We start from the raw sequence: 14,678 nt of genomic DNA on the forward strand, positions 1-14,678 counted from the left end.
TGCGTTAGGGGCCGGCATATTCCGAGGATGCCTTGATGAAGGGGCCACAAGCACAAACTCCTTCTTGCCTCCTTACTGATGTCAAGTCGTAAAAGATAGACAAAACTATAACTCTCGTGAAAAGTGTTCATCTATAGTACTGTTTAAAAGGATCCATCGTGTTTGACCGTCTCTACTGCGACCTGTTCGGTTCCATCTCGGCCTTTTCCGTGGCGGACGCAGAACTTCATCAGGGCGTTGGAATGCGGGGTCGAAGATGTTTCAAGAGTGTCAAGCATCCAAACGGGGCCGAGTTTTCAGATCCCTCCCTGTTTCAGAATTCGTACGGTGGTTCAGCCCGTGATTGGCAGGTTGGCACATCATCGACTTGCCAACGGTGTCAGAAAGGGGCTGCTCGTTCCTGAGAAGGGCTGTAGTTCGAAAGCCCCTGTCACATTAAGCCTGTGTTCCATACTCCTGCTCACAGAGGAAGGAAGGCCGGTAAGGGGACTTCGGTCACCTCGAGTGTGCCCATCGGATTAATCAACGAGGGGCAGATCGCTCCTAGGCGCAAAGTTGAGAAACGCCATTGTTCGAGGCACCGAAATAAACTCCAGAGACATCTCTGGATCCTCACCTGAAACGCCCCATAGCCGCACAGGATCCAGGGTTTGAGAGACAGGAGGTGATTCATTGATGCGATCTAGTAAATTCATCGAAAGGGTGAATATGGACGAAAAGATGAGACGAGCAAAAGCAACGGTATCAGCTCGCAAGTAAAAAAGCCCGAGTTGAATAAAACCACAGCCATCCTGGCAGTTCCATTATATGCATGGTCGCAGAGCGCAGACGCACGCAAACAAAATCAACCACCAGTAGCACTGCCCTTGATTCATTTCAGCCCGCGAGAGCTTCAGAATAATCAATCGTGAATACAGTGAACACAGAGTAATCTCGACAAAGGACGAGTCTTCGTTCACATTTGACCACATTTGACGACGGAACGGGCCAACCACAGGGCGTGAAGCAGCCGGGAGCTCCAAACTCCAAGTGCCCTGCTACCACAGCCAGCCAGCCTACCGCAGCCCGCAACCGCCTACTCGAAAGTCTTTTCCTCTGTCCCTTCCGACTCCTCTGTGATCTCCCAGCATCATCCGTTCCTCCTGCTCTCACCTCTCCTGTTCTTCTCTCCCTTTCTTATCCAACTCTTCGTCTTTCTTCTCTCTCCTAATTCTTTCCATACCGTATCACTTTTTAGTCACGTCATCTCCCGATCCTTTCTCCATAGCCTGCCGTTCCACTTTTCGGCTTCTGCCCTGAGCTGCCCTGCTAATTTCCAGCCACCACCAAGTCGGTTTTTCTGGCCCTTGCACCTTGGAGTCGCCTTTATTCTTTCTCTTTCTCGAATTGTTATCCCGACGATTAATCGCATCTCCTCGGTCTTTTTTCTCCTCGCGAGTCGTTGCAGCTTTCCGGTTCACCTTGCTTTGGAATTTAGTACACTTTGCATCTTTGGTGCCAGCTGGATTCCATTCCGAGCCAAGCGACTCTTTTATTTATCGCGATTACTTTTCTCGATCTCTACGCCTAACGACCGAACGCTGGCGGATTGCCTATCCAATTCGTCTTCCTAGCCTACACTTCAGCTTCATTCGAGCTTACGTATTCACTCGGGCGACTCTTCCGGTCAACCCCACCGTCGCACGCATTACCTAAATCAAGCAAAGCCCTGATGCAACACGCAGCTTGAGACATCATTCATTGCGCTGATTGTCATCCGACTTGTGGTGCACGGTCAATATTCCACCATCCTCTGAAGCATCACCATCGAACTTATGGTTGTCGTGGGTTGAGATTCCCGTGCAGGATATTTATACATTGTGGCCACCGCATAATACAAAGGCTCCGCAGCTCTTACCAAGACAACTCATTACCAAGTTTCGTGGCGGAGGTACTAGTTCATAATGCTACCGGTGACACGGCCCGAGGGTCATATGAGCCTCAATTATATTCCTACTACCCAACCCATGTCTGGGACTTCTACTGGTCGCAGTTCTCCAAGTGATTCGTCCGCAAATGCCGCCATTAAGCCTCCATTTGGGTCGTCTACTAGTCTCAATGGTACTGCAGGCTCAATTGGAAGTGCAAGATTAGGGGCTGGATCCCCGTCTCACGAACTTGGTGCCCGCTTATACTCAAAACGGTAGGTGACTTATCCCGGGGACGATTTCAAACATCGTTATCCTTCGTTAACGGCTGTGATTACTATAGTGCACGCGAGATACAAGCGGAAGAAGGCGTCTCTCCGTTTTGGGGTCCTCCAACCAGCGGCCATTCTACCCCTCTGCGTGAAAATATTCCCGAGTCACCCAGCCAGGAGGGTTTTCCGGACCTCGTGCCTCCTACAAGTAGCTCTGTGAACGGGCCTGCACGGAGAACTCGAGCTGGCACAGTCCCGTCTCGATTTTCCCCAGTCGGCGTTCTCAACGAGGCGAACCTTCAGCAGCCTTTTGTGTCCCAAACTTCCCGACCCACGCCTTCGACCAGCCCGTTCAGACCCACTGGTGTGTCTGGTATCGACACAGGCATCAAGCCTCCGACAACCATGGGTGGCAGCGGCACGGGTAATCTCTCCCGCCTTCGGGCTGGCTCAATGCCGCAACGCACCAACTTCCTGGGGTCTTCAGGACCATTCGGCCCGTCACTATTCTCCACGAACTGGGGCTCCGGCCGTGATCGAGCAACAACCCTTACCAGCATTAGGTCTTCCGAGGGTCCGACTTCGCCTAGTCAATCGTCCTTCTCGCGAGACGGACTCACAGATAGTGATGTGAAGACTTTGGACTATCTTGGTCTCGCAGAAACCCCGCAGCAAGCTCGGGCCAATCTTGTACGACCGTCCGTTGACGTTCTACTCCAACAGCAGCAACAACAGCAGCAGCAGCAGACGTCCCTTCCTCCGCTACTTGCTGAGCTAGCGATGATAAAGAACAACAGCCGTATCCGCTCTTACTCGGTCAATGCAAAGGAAAAGTATGCTGATGATGAAGACCTCGAGTACGAAAGTCGCTACTCACAACTCCCCTCGGGAACTGTTACACCATCCGCAGCCGCCACAGCTGCCCAGTTGGCCGCAACTCAAGCTCAGATTCATCAACATAACCTGGCAGTGCAGGCGTTTGCAAACCATGCGACAGCTAATCGACCCCGCGCGAGGACAGCAGGCGTTCTCGAAGCTCCTCCGCAGCGATCATCCATTCGCAATTATCTTGCAACACCGTCGCGTCTGGAAAATAGTTTCAGTGCTGCCGATTTGAACATTGCCGAAACTGGTGAATATGATGATCTGACAGAGGCTGTTCAAATGATGCATCTAGCTGGAGGCGGTGGCGCCAACATGGGAATTCGCACTACTACGGACCTGGTTGACGAGAACAACCAAGATGGCCCAACTCGAGCCCTCTGGATAGGCAGTATCCCCGTTTCCACGACTGTAACATCTCTGGAGGCTATTTTCAGCATGTACGGCAAAATTGAGTCCACGCGTGTACTGACCCATAAGAATTGTGGGTTTGTCAATTTTGAGCGTATTGAGAGCGCTGTCCAAGCCAAGTCTTTGCTCAACGGAAAGGAAATCTTCCCTGGTGCTGGTCCTGTTCGAATCGGATACGCCAAGGTGCCTGGGTCATCTAACGCTGGGACACCTGGAGTCAACGGTACCCAACCTTCACCAACGCCAGATCCGAATTCGAAATCGACTGCCCCCGATGTGGAAAAATTCAGCGGCGGAACCAGTGTTCCTCAGCTACCTTCGCTCCCTGATCTCCAGCTTGAAATGATACAGATTGTCAAAGAATTCGGGGCAACTGACGATGACGCCGCCAAGATTACCGCGAATATTCAGCAGGCGATTGCCTTTCAGGGATTCAACGACGAGATTCCGTCGATCCCTGAACCGAACCAAACTAGAATGTTTGATGCCCCTCGCCTTCGTGACATTCGCAAAAGGATCGATAATGGAGCCTGTTCAATTCAGGAAATTGAGGAGACCGCGGTGGCAATGCTCCCCGAAATTGCGGAGCTTGCTTCCGATTATCTAGGTAACACTGTTGTTCAGAAACTATTTGAGTTCTGCTCCGAGCCTACGAAAGAACAAATGCTAGTCCCGATCGCACCTCATCTAGGTGAAATTGGCGTGCACAAGAATGGTACCTGGGCAGCACAAAAGATCATTGATGTTGCCAAAACGCCGATGCAAATGCGGATGATCGTTGACGCTCTTCGACCGTATACTGTACCTCTATTCCTGGACCAATACGGAAACTATGTCCTCCAATGCTGCCTGCGCTTCGGGTCCCCCTACAATGATTTCGTGTTCGAGACTATGTTAAGCCGGATGTGGGAGGTCTCGCAAGGTCGATTTGGAGCTCGAGCTATGCGTGCCTGTCTAGAAAGCCATCATGCTACGAAGGATCAACAACGGATGCTCGCAGCAGCGATCGCTCTCCATAGTGTGCAGCTCGCCACAAATGCCAACGGCGCTCTATTGCTTACTTGGTTCTTGGATACCTGCACCTTCCCCCATCGTCGTACTGTGCTGGCGCCGAGATTAGTTCCTCACCTAGTGCACCTCTGCACACACAAGGTTGCGTATCTGACGGTTCTTAAAGTGATCAATCAACGGAACGAGCCCGAGGCTCGGGAAATTGTGTTGAAAGCCCTATTTTTTAGTCCAGGGGACGAGGTGCTGGAGAAGATCCTGAGTGACCAAACCTCGGGTGCCACGTTGATTTTTAAGGTTCTGACAACACCATTCTTTGATGAGTCGATGCGAGCAGAAGTCGTAAAGAACGTCTCGAAAGTTCTTACCAAACTAAAAGCCACACCAAGCCAGGGTTACAAACGTTTAATGGACGAAGTTGGTCTTTCTGCTCGGGGTAGCTCTCGTGATAATCATCACGGTCGTGAGAGTACCGGCCACGCTTCTAATCCCGAGAAACAGCAGCATCGGCCCACTTCCCGACAAGCGTCTTCCAATTATTCATCGCAGCCGTCCATGGATAGGCAATATAGCGGGCAGTTTCCCACCATGAATCAAAACCTTGATGGCGCGCGGTCTTTGCCAACCGAACAGTCCCAGAATCCAGGGCAATTTGAGCCTTACCCTGTCAATGGCGTTGGTGGTCTTGGTTCTGCCGGTGCCATGAATGGTTTGAATGGGGCCGGCTTCGGTCAGGATCCTATGATACCTCTCGCACAACAGCAGATGCAGTATCAAGCATATCTTGCAGCGCAATCTCGGGGTGTATCACCAGGTGGTCTCTATCCGCCTCTGGGAAATTCTAACTACGGATATCCCCCTGGATCGGACAACCTTCGAGGCATGCAAAGCCAACCTGGTCCCATGTCAGGAGCCCCAGGCCAAATCAATCCGGGGCCATTGCTCAACCAGTCACCTTATGCTCCCCAACAATTCAGCCCTGTCATGGGCACAGCCCAGATGTATCAGTACCCCCCTCAATATTACTCTCAAGCACCCCCTGTACAAGGACAGCCGTCCGGGGGACGACGCGGACGTGTGAGTTACTCTTAGTCCCCGTTCTATAAAAGAAAAAGCTAACGTATCTCGGCAGCGCTGAATTTTTCTATACCTTCTAATCCGCCTTGGATTCTACCCGTGTATAAAGTTCTTTACTTATTTCTCTCGCTTTCAGTGACACAGAGTGGGATGTCGGAATGCTCTATCAAACCTAGATCGACGCTGGATCGTCTTGGGGAAGGGGAATGCAGAAGCATGAAAAAAACGAAAAGTGTTGCAATTTATTTATTTTTGAGCATATTGGTGTTATTGTGTATGGGTCCTGCAATCTCAAGGTGACAAAGCCTCGGTCTCGATTCTACCAATTTCCCCATCATAGCCCTGTTGGATATAAAACCATATCTATTGTTTAGTAGTATTACTATTATTTATGATCATGATTATGATGATGATATGCTTTTCTGGAATTTGTCTCAAGTAGTTTTGGACGAGGGCGAGATAGTTAACTAACACACTTTTGTAGCCATCCTCTGTGTCGAAGCGTAGCACGTGACATTCCTAATGCGGCTGCCCCATCTTTGATGAACGACAGAGTAAGGGCCGACCGAAGACTTCGCCCATACACGCAATCAGAGTTATCGAATTCAGGTCCACTGGTATAGGTCCCAGTCACTTGTTGTTATTATTATTTTTTGCTCGCCCGTTTGCTGTGTGAAAGTACCACGGAAACCTGTTGCACCGTGATAATGCCTACAAACGGCGACATCGGTCGAGGTATGCTTTTAATCCCAATATCCCCGAAACCACCATCCGATCTATCTATAGCCATCGTTATCGCTGCCGGCTTACTATTAAATTGTGCTAACCTTTCGTTTTTCAACAATGCAGCATCGCCGGCCGCGTCAGGCTCTGGAAGCTTCATCGATGCATCGGGATTCAAGTTCTCCGAGAAGGATACCAAGCCGGGCAAGATCAAGCTGAAGAAGGCAGGGAAACTAGGGAAAAAGAAGGGTGAGGATAACTCGATCATGATCCGAGCTTTCCTTTCCCGCGATTACTGACGGCCGGGTTCTGTTTGCCGTTTCCCAGACAACAAAGAACCACCCAATTCACCTGGCTCATCGCCGATCCTGCCGGAGATCGATGAGAAGACGATGTCTGTTTTCCCCACGGGGAAGCCGCGCGAAGAGGACCACATCGAGACTGTAGTTTGCAAGACTTGCAAGAGGCCGGTCCTCAAGCAGAATGCTGCAGAGCATATCAGGGGATGTATAAGGGCGAAGCAGGAGAAGGCGCGGAAGAAGAAGGAGGCTCGGGATGCGGCTAATAGAGCCAAGGCCGGAGAGAAAGATGGCGATGAGGATGGCGCGGGTGGCGATAAGGGTGACGGAGATGATACGGTGAAGGCTCAGAAAAGCGCAAAGAAGAGTGCCGTCAAGGGCATGGCGGAAGATGGGACGAAGAAAGGCAAGAAGCGCAAGGCGGAGGGTGATGATGATAACAAGGACAAGGAGCCGAAGAAGAAAAAGAAGAAGGAAGAACAGAAACCAAAGGCGCCGAAGCCGAAGGGTCCTGTTGATGTTGAGAAGCAATGTGGTGTTCCTCTGCCGAATGGTGCTCAGTGTGCCCGGTCGTTAACTTGCAAGAGTCATTCCATGGGTGCAAAGCGTGCCGTGCCTGGACGGTCTTTGCCGTATGACATGTTACTCCAAGCATATCAAAAGAAGAACCAGGCTCGTCAACAGAGTATGTTTACCATATTGAACAGATTATGGGGTTGGGGTATACTAATGGTTTACAGAGGCGGCTATCGACGCAAACGCACCACTCCAAGACGACTTGGAAAACAATGGTCCTGTCGACTCAGACGAAGAGAAAGACGCTGTCATGGCAGCAATTTCGCGCTCTCAACCGCAACCGCTGGTCAGCCACACTTTGATATCTACCAAGAAGAAGTATCAGTATGTACGAATCAAGGAAATGCTTTCACATGCGCTGGGTGGTGCCCGCGGTGGTGGGCTCTTTTCAACTGGCGACCAAGTCAACAGTCCAATTGAGGGGAATCTCTTCCAGCCGATGGACGATATCGACATAGCGGATGCTCCGGGCGATATTGACTTGGATAATGCCAACCTCACCGCGTCAGATGTTGCGAGGAAAACTCCGGTAGTGGCGGGCTCATAGGGGACGTGGCGAAAATTGTCTTCTTCTCTTGCTATCTCACTCCTCTATCTTCTTACAATGAGTGATGATGACAGTATTATACATTCATTTCTGTTGGGCGAACCGGTTAGGTGCAGGCGTTGGTGGAATACCTTTTTGCCTTGGGAACTTGGCTGGCTGTTTGATTTGATTTTTGCCTGTTCTGACAATACGATACCCCCCAAGTTAACGAGCTGTTGATATTTATATATATTAAATCGTACTCATTTTATACATTCCGAACTCACATTTGTCTCCTAGCCTTGAAATTAAGGCCGCTGCGTTGCCCCTAACACGCAATTATTTGCCTGAGGCACTGAACTTCATCCTCGCCGACGAAGATCCCAGGAAAGAACAAAGAGCACATTCCTTAAAGCAAATCGCATCTCAACAAAGTCCGCCCATATTCACAAACTCCTTCTCTGGGCCCTGAATTTCCCTTCGCGGCGCAGCCACCTGTATTTGATCTCTCTGCGCCTACGGGCCAGTGAGAAAGAGTCTACGAGCGATCAGACCAACTCCCTTGATCCCCACGCGCACCCCGTTCGCGCATCTGTCGCCAGACCTAGAGGATATAGAAGAGAAACCAAGGGGAAGATGGGGAATTCTGTGCCTGATCTCGATGCCGTCGGCATGAAGGCAGAGCCTGAGCTCGCTGATCAATTCCGCAGAGAGGTCGCAGAGCTACTAGGTCGCAAAAACCTCAACTTCCCCGGCGCCCAACCGGTCAGCTTTTCCAGACACCACCTCACCGAACTACAACGCGAAGATTATTATGTATGTGAAAAGACGGACGGCATCCGCTGCCTTATGTACTTTGCGCGCGGGGAGCCAGACTCAGACAACCCGGAAATTCACTACCTGATCGATCGCAAAAACGAGTACCGCTACGTTCCGAACCTGCACTTTCCCCTGCCAAACGATGATACCTTCCAGTCTTTCCACGTGGATACGCTGGTGGATGGTGAGCTTGTCAACGACACATACGATGATGGCTCCCAGCAGCTAAAGTTCCTCGTCTTCGACTGCCTCGTATTGGACGGTCAGAGCCTGATGCACCGCACTCTCGACAAACGTCTCGCATACTTTAAGGAGAAGGTTCTGAAGCCTTATAACGCGCTTTATCAGCGCTTCCCCGAAGAAAAACAGCACCGAGTTTTCACAGTCGAAGACAAATCTACCCAGTTCAGCTACGGCATCGAGATGATGTTTCGTGAAGTGATCCCCAAAGTGAAGAGAATACACGGTAATGATGGACTCATCTTCACCTGCCGCAGCACACCGTACCGCATCGGTACGGATGAGCACATTCTGAAATGGAAACCTCCCGCCGAAAACACCATCGACTTCCGGCTTCGCCTCGAATTCCCCGTCCTCGAACCGGACACCGACGACGAAGCAGACGGCATCACAGAACCTTACCCTGACTATGACGCTCTCCCCATATTCCACCTTTTCGTCCTCCACAATAATGATCAATACCAACCATTCAGCGAGATGTACGTTACCCCGTCTGAATGGGAAGACCTCAAGGCTCTCCAGATGCCACTCGACGACGCAATCGTGGAATGCTCGAAGGACGAGACTGGCCGATGGCGCTTCCACAGAGTGCGCGACGATAAAGCAGACGCAAATCATTTTACCACCGTGGACAAGGTATTACAAAGCATCGAGGACCGCGTTACGGAGGAAGACCTCATCCGCACTGCGCCGGCTATCAAAACAGCTTGGAAAAAGCGTGCCCAGGGGGGTGACTTTGATGATCGGAAACCGCGTGCAAGGCCGGCTGGCCCACCGCATGTAAACGGGAATGGAGTTAAGAGGAAATTCGAGGAATAACATTAAATTGCGTTTCTTTATTCGTTTAATCTATTCCTATTAAGTTTGCTTTTGCGGGGTGTTCTGGCGTTGGGGATTTCATCTCAGCTCATTATTCACGCTCTGATGAGGGGGTGGGTGGGTGGAGTGCTGTCAAAACTGGTTTTCTTCTTCTCTATCCTTTAATGTTGAAAGAGAGACAGCAGGGGCATGCTGTATAATTGTATATCCGATTCGATTTATCATTTAGCATGCCGGCTTTGGTTCTTTTAGCAGGGTGCGGAAATAAGGACCATGTTACCTTATTTCTTCTACGTCGTATTGAGATAGTATATATGTGAAAGGCGCAATTTATGCTCTTATTTTGCTGGTATAAGAAAGATAAAGAGGAAATGACATGCAGACTAAAGATACACACTATCGCTTCTTGATGCTGACATCGATGTTTGTAATTGCCCAGGCTGCCGCAAAGACACTGAATAGACCGAGTGTAAAAGTAATGGGCTTGCGCATTCCATCCCAGAAGGAGTAATCGTAGGTAACCTAGTTGCTAAGTGAGTGACTAGAACATGATTGTATATACGTTGTAATTAAATTTTCGAAACTTACCAGAAGCTGGGAGTCGCGTGCCTCGTCAGTGAGGCCGTCCACAGTAAGGGTCAAAGTGGTGCGGCCAATGGTATCCATGAAGGTCTTGTGAGTGGACAACGACGATTGGATCTGGCTCGCACCGGGCAGCCCATTGCTGGAGGTGCTTTCGAGAGTCTCGTAGCGCACATTTCGAGCACCCTCGGGGAGGACGACACGCAAAACCACCTTCTCGTACTGAATACCTTCGTCCATCTTAGGTCCCTCGAGGAACGGGACCTTGAGCACATAAGAATCGGTGGTGGAAGCTGCCTGGCGCAAAAAGCGCGAGAGGTCGTTGTTCCAACCAATGCGGAAACTGTAGTTCCAGCCACCGAAGATGGGGAAGCGGGGTTTGAGGTCCAGGTTACCATCGCGGTTCCTAAGCCCTGGGCGGTAGCGGCTCGTGGAGACGTTTCCGATGTCGTCAATAAAGTAAGGGTCCACTGAGCCTGGCTTGAGAGGGTATTTCAACTCTCTAACAGCTGATGAAGGGGCTTGTTGGTAGTTCGAAACAGTCCAGTCCACGCGGGAGAACTGGTTTAGGAGCTTGGAGCCGTTGTTATGGAGCCAGTAGCGCTCTTCCGTGGCCAGGTTGCCACCCCAGTGAGAAACTTCCAGGTCTCGTTCCAGCAGAGAGGCTGTGATCACCGGCTTCGTAAACTCATAGCGAACAGTAATGGGGTAGCTTGTGCCCGGGGCGACCTTGGCAGTGTCGTAGGGTCCATAGGTGTAGATCGAGCCCTGACGTTCGGGATCCGCTCCTGATTTGAGATCGGTCGTTGTGTAATCGGGCACATTTGTACTTCCAAACTTGACTTTGGTCTTCTGCGTCACGGTCTGGTAGGCGGAGGGTACATATGCGGAGAAAGAATAAGTGAGGAACTGACGATCCGTCTGCTCAATGGCAGCCGGGCGTGGCTGGAGAGAGTTCAGGAGCGAGTACGATATTCCAAGAGTAAGCTGCGATGAGGGAGCAAGAGGCTCAGGGAAGCGGACAAGGAAGTATTGAAAGTCACTAATTAACTCGGGTTAGTTTTGAGGCCAACTGGTTTCTGCATCAGCCATTGAACGCGACATTGGAGACTTACCTGGGCGAGGCAAGCTCTGTAGCTTCCACATCAAACCTTCCTTTCTCTGCTTCTTTCTTATTGCGGACTTCTAGCCCTCCAACACGGTCGAATACGTCCGATGGGAAGGACAGATAGTACTCGCTCTGGGGTTGTTTATCCACATTCTCGACAACCACGTTGATGGTCTCACGAGCGTAGCCCTTCTCTAAATTCGTATTCCGGACCAGATTCGCATTCTTAAACACCTGAGGGGGCTTGAAGTCGGCGGGGGGCACAGCTTTTGACGAGGTGGAGGTGGAATGGGCGGAAACTATAGAGCTGCTGGACAGGACAAGCCCGCAGAACGCAGTAACAACGGTAGCCAACGGCCTCATTGTGGCAAGCGCAGCCTTGCACCGGACCGCACTGAGGAGCTAAAGAGTTCTCACCAGGAGAATGAGTGGAAACGAGAAGGCGACGAGGATAGACGGCGGGGAGAGGCGGAGGAGTGGTCGGCGTGATGCTGAGGTGTCCCGATTGAAGGTCCTCCGTCTCCAAATACCCAATACACCACAATACAATACGGCGACCGCCGCGGCCAAATCACGCGGCTCCGCTCTCCGCGCTCAGACTTCTAGTTCTGCGCTTTCTCCTCAATTTTCCTTTCTTTCCTCCCCCCGGTTGTAGCTCTCGTTGTTCTTCTCTGGTTTGGCTGGATTATTTGTTTTGGCTTGTAAACATGTTTGCACTTAGGGCTTCGTACAGCCGGCACTTCTGCAGGGCATCCCGTTTGGGAGCAGCCACTGGCATCGCTCGCGCTACACGACAAAACCATAGTTTCGCCCAGAGCAAATTCTTTCAGGTTTCCGAGGAGGTTCGAGATGCGGTCGCTACGGGGAAGCCAGTGGTGGCTTTAGAATCCACCATTTACACACATGGTACGATCAAGCCCTCGTTGTACAAGGGCCTTTCTAACAGACGCAGGCTTCCCATATCCGGAAAGTGTAGCGCTTGCATCGCTACTAGAAACTGTTGTTCGCGCCAATGGCGGTGTTCCTGCGACAATTGGTGTCCTGAATGGCGTGGCTCGAGTCGGCCTCCTCGCCGATGAGCTCATCGAGTTAGCATCAACAGCAGAGAAGAAGAACGCCCTGAAAGTATCCCGCCGGGATCTTGGTTATATATGCGGCCTGGTAAGTGTGCGGTTATGCAAACTCGGGGCATGTGAATAACCATTGCAGGGCATGGCCGGAAAACCGCTTCATGGAGGGACAACAGTATCCGGTACTATGGTCCTCGCGCATCTAGCGGGTATCCGGATTTTTGGGACAGGCGGTCTCGGTAAGCACCACGCACTGTCTACGCTGCTACCAAACTAACGTTAACAGGCGGCGTACATCGCGGCGCGGAGTCATCCATGGATATATCTGGTATGGCCTATGAAGCCTTTTGAAACGGACGTGAGCTAACAAACAGCAGCCGATTTGACCGAACTCGGTCGAACCCCGGTGGCAGTTGTCAGCTCCGGCTGTAAAAGTTTTCTTGATATTCCTCGGACACTAGAATACCTTGAGACAGAGGGCGTCTGCGTCGGAACGTTTGCAGACGGTCGCCAGGGGTCCGTTGACATCCCGGCGTTCTTTAGCCGCGACAGTGGGATCCAAAGCCCAAAGGTTATTGAAAATGAGGCGGAGGCGGCCGCGATTATTCGTAAGTGATAACTTACCACCATAATGTATAGGGACTTGCTAACAACTTGCAGATGCACAATCAAAACTACCGGTTACGTCGGGGATGCTTTTCGCTAACCCCGTCCCGACGGAGCATTCAATCCCCCAGAGTGAAATCGACGCTGCTATTGATGAGGCCGTCCGTATAGCGGATCTTGAAGGCCATCGTGGTAGCAACAACACGCCATTCATTCTAGCAAAAATCAAGGAGCTTAGCGGCGGGAAGACAGTGGCAGCCAACCGGGCTCTAGTTGAGGCAAATGTCAGGCGTGCAGCACGGGTTGCAGTGGAGCTCTCGAAATTGGAACGTTCTACAGTGTCTAGCAAACAGTGAGTCGCCTTTAGCCTTCGACAGTACGGGATGTCCTAATATAGATTGTCCCTGCGTAGACATATACCAGCGATTACACCCATCGGTATGGCTGACCAGGCTCCTTCTTCAGTGACTAAGTCAAAATCCCGATTAGAAGATAAACCTGCGGCACCAGTAGAAAAGGTTGATATCCTGGTTGCTGGGTCTCTTGCGATAGATCTCGCATGCGACTATGTTCCTAATTCAGGACGCGAGACCACACCCGCGTTGCGGACATCCAATCCTGCGGTCATTGAGCAAAGCCTTGGCGGGGTGGGCCACAACGTTGCCTTTGCCTCGAGGTCTCTAGGCCCTTCCGTCATGTTTTGCAGCGTTGTCGGTGATGACTTGGGTGGCCGCGCCGCGATATCATCCCTACGGCAAGAGGACCTTCCCACGAGTGGCGTGCAGGTGCTACCCACATCATCTGGGGCACGCACTGCGCAGTACATCGCCGTGAACGATACGAAAAAGGATCTCCATTTGGCCATGGCCGATATGGGGATTTTGCAACTCCCCGCGGGGATACTGGACTTTGAAGGTTTCTGGGAACCGATTGTTTCCAGTACCAAACCGCAGTGGGTAGTTGTCGACGCCAACTGGAGTCCAGAATTGCTGTCCAAATGGGTCACTACGGCCAACAGGAACGGTGCTCGAGTTGCTTTCGAGCCCGTCTCTGCTGCCAAGTCTCGGGCCCTTTTCAAGAAGAGCCCCGAGATTGAAGCAGCCGTGGGGGAATCTGCATGCGTTCCAAACAACAGCGTGAACCTCGCCGCGCCAAATGAGTTCGAACTCGCGGCGATGTATGGTACTGCCCGGGAGAATGGCCTCTTTGACTCCTCCAACTGGTGGCAGATCGTTGATGCAATGGGCATGTCCTCGTCTGGGTCAAGAGAGCGGCTCGTCGCGATGACATCGGGTGCACTCGTCGATGCAGGCATACCGCAACAGAGCATACAGCTTCTTCCGTTCCTTCCGTGCATAATTACAAAACTGGGGGCCAGAGGAACACTACTAACACAGATGCTTAAGCCAGGAGATCCACGTCTTACTGATCCTGAGTACAGCCCTTATATTCTTTCTCGTGCTGCATCTACGGAGAAACTTATCGGCGGCGTGTACATGCGATTGTTTCCACCCGCTGCAGAAATAGCAGATGGGGCCATTGTCAGCGTCAATGGTGCAGGAGACACCCTACTTGGAGCTGTTATCGCTGGACTTGCTTCCGGGCGCAAAAGAGTTGAAGATGTGCTGCCCCTTGCGCAGGAGGCAAGTCTCTTGACTCTGAAAAGCCCGGGTGGTGTCAGCACAGAACTTGCACAGCTACAATCAAGATTCAAGGCTATTACTCCATAATTGCTGCTTTTTTATTCTATCTA

At 51.4% G+C, this 14,678-nt stretch overlaps 5 protein-coding genes across 5 annotated transcripts; 4 read left to right on the plus strand and 1 right to left on the minus strand.

Annotated features, from left to right (window-relative positions):
* Positions 1 to 1,943: 1,943 nt before the first annotated feature.
* On the plus strand, positions 1,944 to 5,618 carry APUU_80573S (putative RNA binding protein Jsn1; the record flags this gene model as incomplete). The annotated part of the gene is made up of 3 exons (XM_041696869.1): positions 1,944 to 2,182; positions 2,251 to 5,557; positions 5,613 to 5,618. 3 exons carry the CDS (start codon positions 1,944 to 1,946, stop codon positions 5,616 to 5,618), a joined length of 3,552 nt encoding a protein of 1,183 aa, XP_041562456.1.
* A 646-nt stretch (positions 5,619 to 6,264) lies between these two features.
* Positions 6,265 to 7,702, plus strand: APUU_80574S (deubiquitination module subunit SGF73; the record flags this gene model as incomplete). The annotated part of the gene is made up of 4 exons (XM_041696870.1): positions 6,265 to 6,292; positions 6,407 to 6,529; positions 6,608 to 7,264; positions 7,320 to 7,702. 4 exons carry the CDS (start codon positions 6,265 to 6,267, stop codon positions 7,700 to 7,702), a joined length of 1,191 nt encoding a protein of 396 aa, XP_041562457.1.
* Positions 7,703 to 8,317: 615 nt separating this feature from the next.
* Positions 8,318 to 9,559, plus strand: CEG1 (mRNA guanylyltransferase; the record flags this gene model as incomplete). Its single annotated transcript, XM_041696871.1, has 1 exon — positions 8,318 to 9,559. One exon carries the CDS (start codon positions 8,318 to 8,320, stop codon positions 9,557 to 9,559), a length of 1,242 nt encoding a protein of 413 aa, XP_041562458.1.
* A 396-nt stretch (positions 9,560 to 9,955) lies between these two features.
* OST1 (dolichyl-diphosphooligosaccharide--protein glycotransferase subunit OST1) lies at positions 9,956 to 11,612 on the minus strand (the record flags this gene model as incomplete). The annotated part of the gene is made up of 3 exons (XM_041696872.1): positions 9,956 to 10,081; positions 10,148 to 11,183; positions 11,257 to 11,612. 3 exons carry the CDS (start codon positions 11,610 to 11,612, stop codon positions 9,956 to 9,958), a joined length of 1,518 nt encoding a protein of 505 aa, XP_041562459.1.
* Positions 11,613 to 11,956: 344 nt separating this feature from the next.
* Positions 11,957 to 14,655, plus strand: APUU_80577S (pseudouridine-5'-phosphate glycosidase/carbohydrate kinase family protein; the record flags this gene model as incomplete). Its single annotated transcript, XM_041696873.1, has 7 exons — positions 11,957 to 12,155; positions 12,202 to 12,410; positions 12,459 to 12,558; positions 12,606 to 12,647; positions 12,697 to 12,927; positions 12,980 to 13,277; positions 13,338 to 14,655. 7 exons carry the CDS (start codon positions 11,957 to 11,959, stop codon positions 14,653 to 14,655), a joined length of 2,397 nt encoding a protein of 798 aa, XP_041562460.1.
* Between the last annotated feature and the right edge of the window lie 23 nt (positions 14,656 to 14,678).

The sequence above is a fragment of the Aspergillus puulaauensis genome, chromosome 8 (assembly GCF_016861865.1).
Source record: "Aspergillus puulaauensis MK2 DNA, chromosome 8, nearly complete sequence".
In the NCBI taxonomy this organism is placed as follows: Eukaryota; Fungi; Ascomycota; class Eurotiomycetes; order Eurotiales; family Aspergillaceae; genus Aspergillus; species Aspergillus puulaauensis.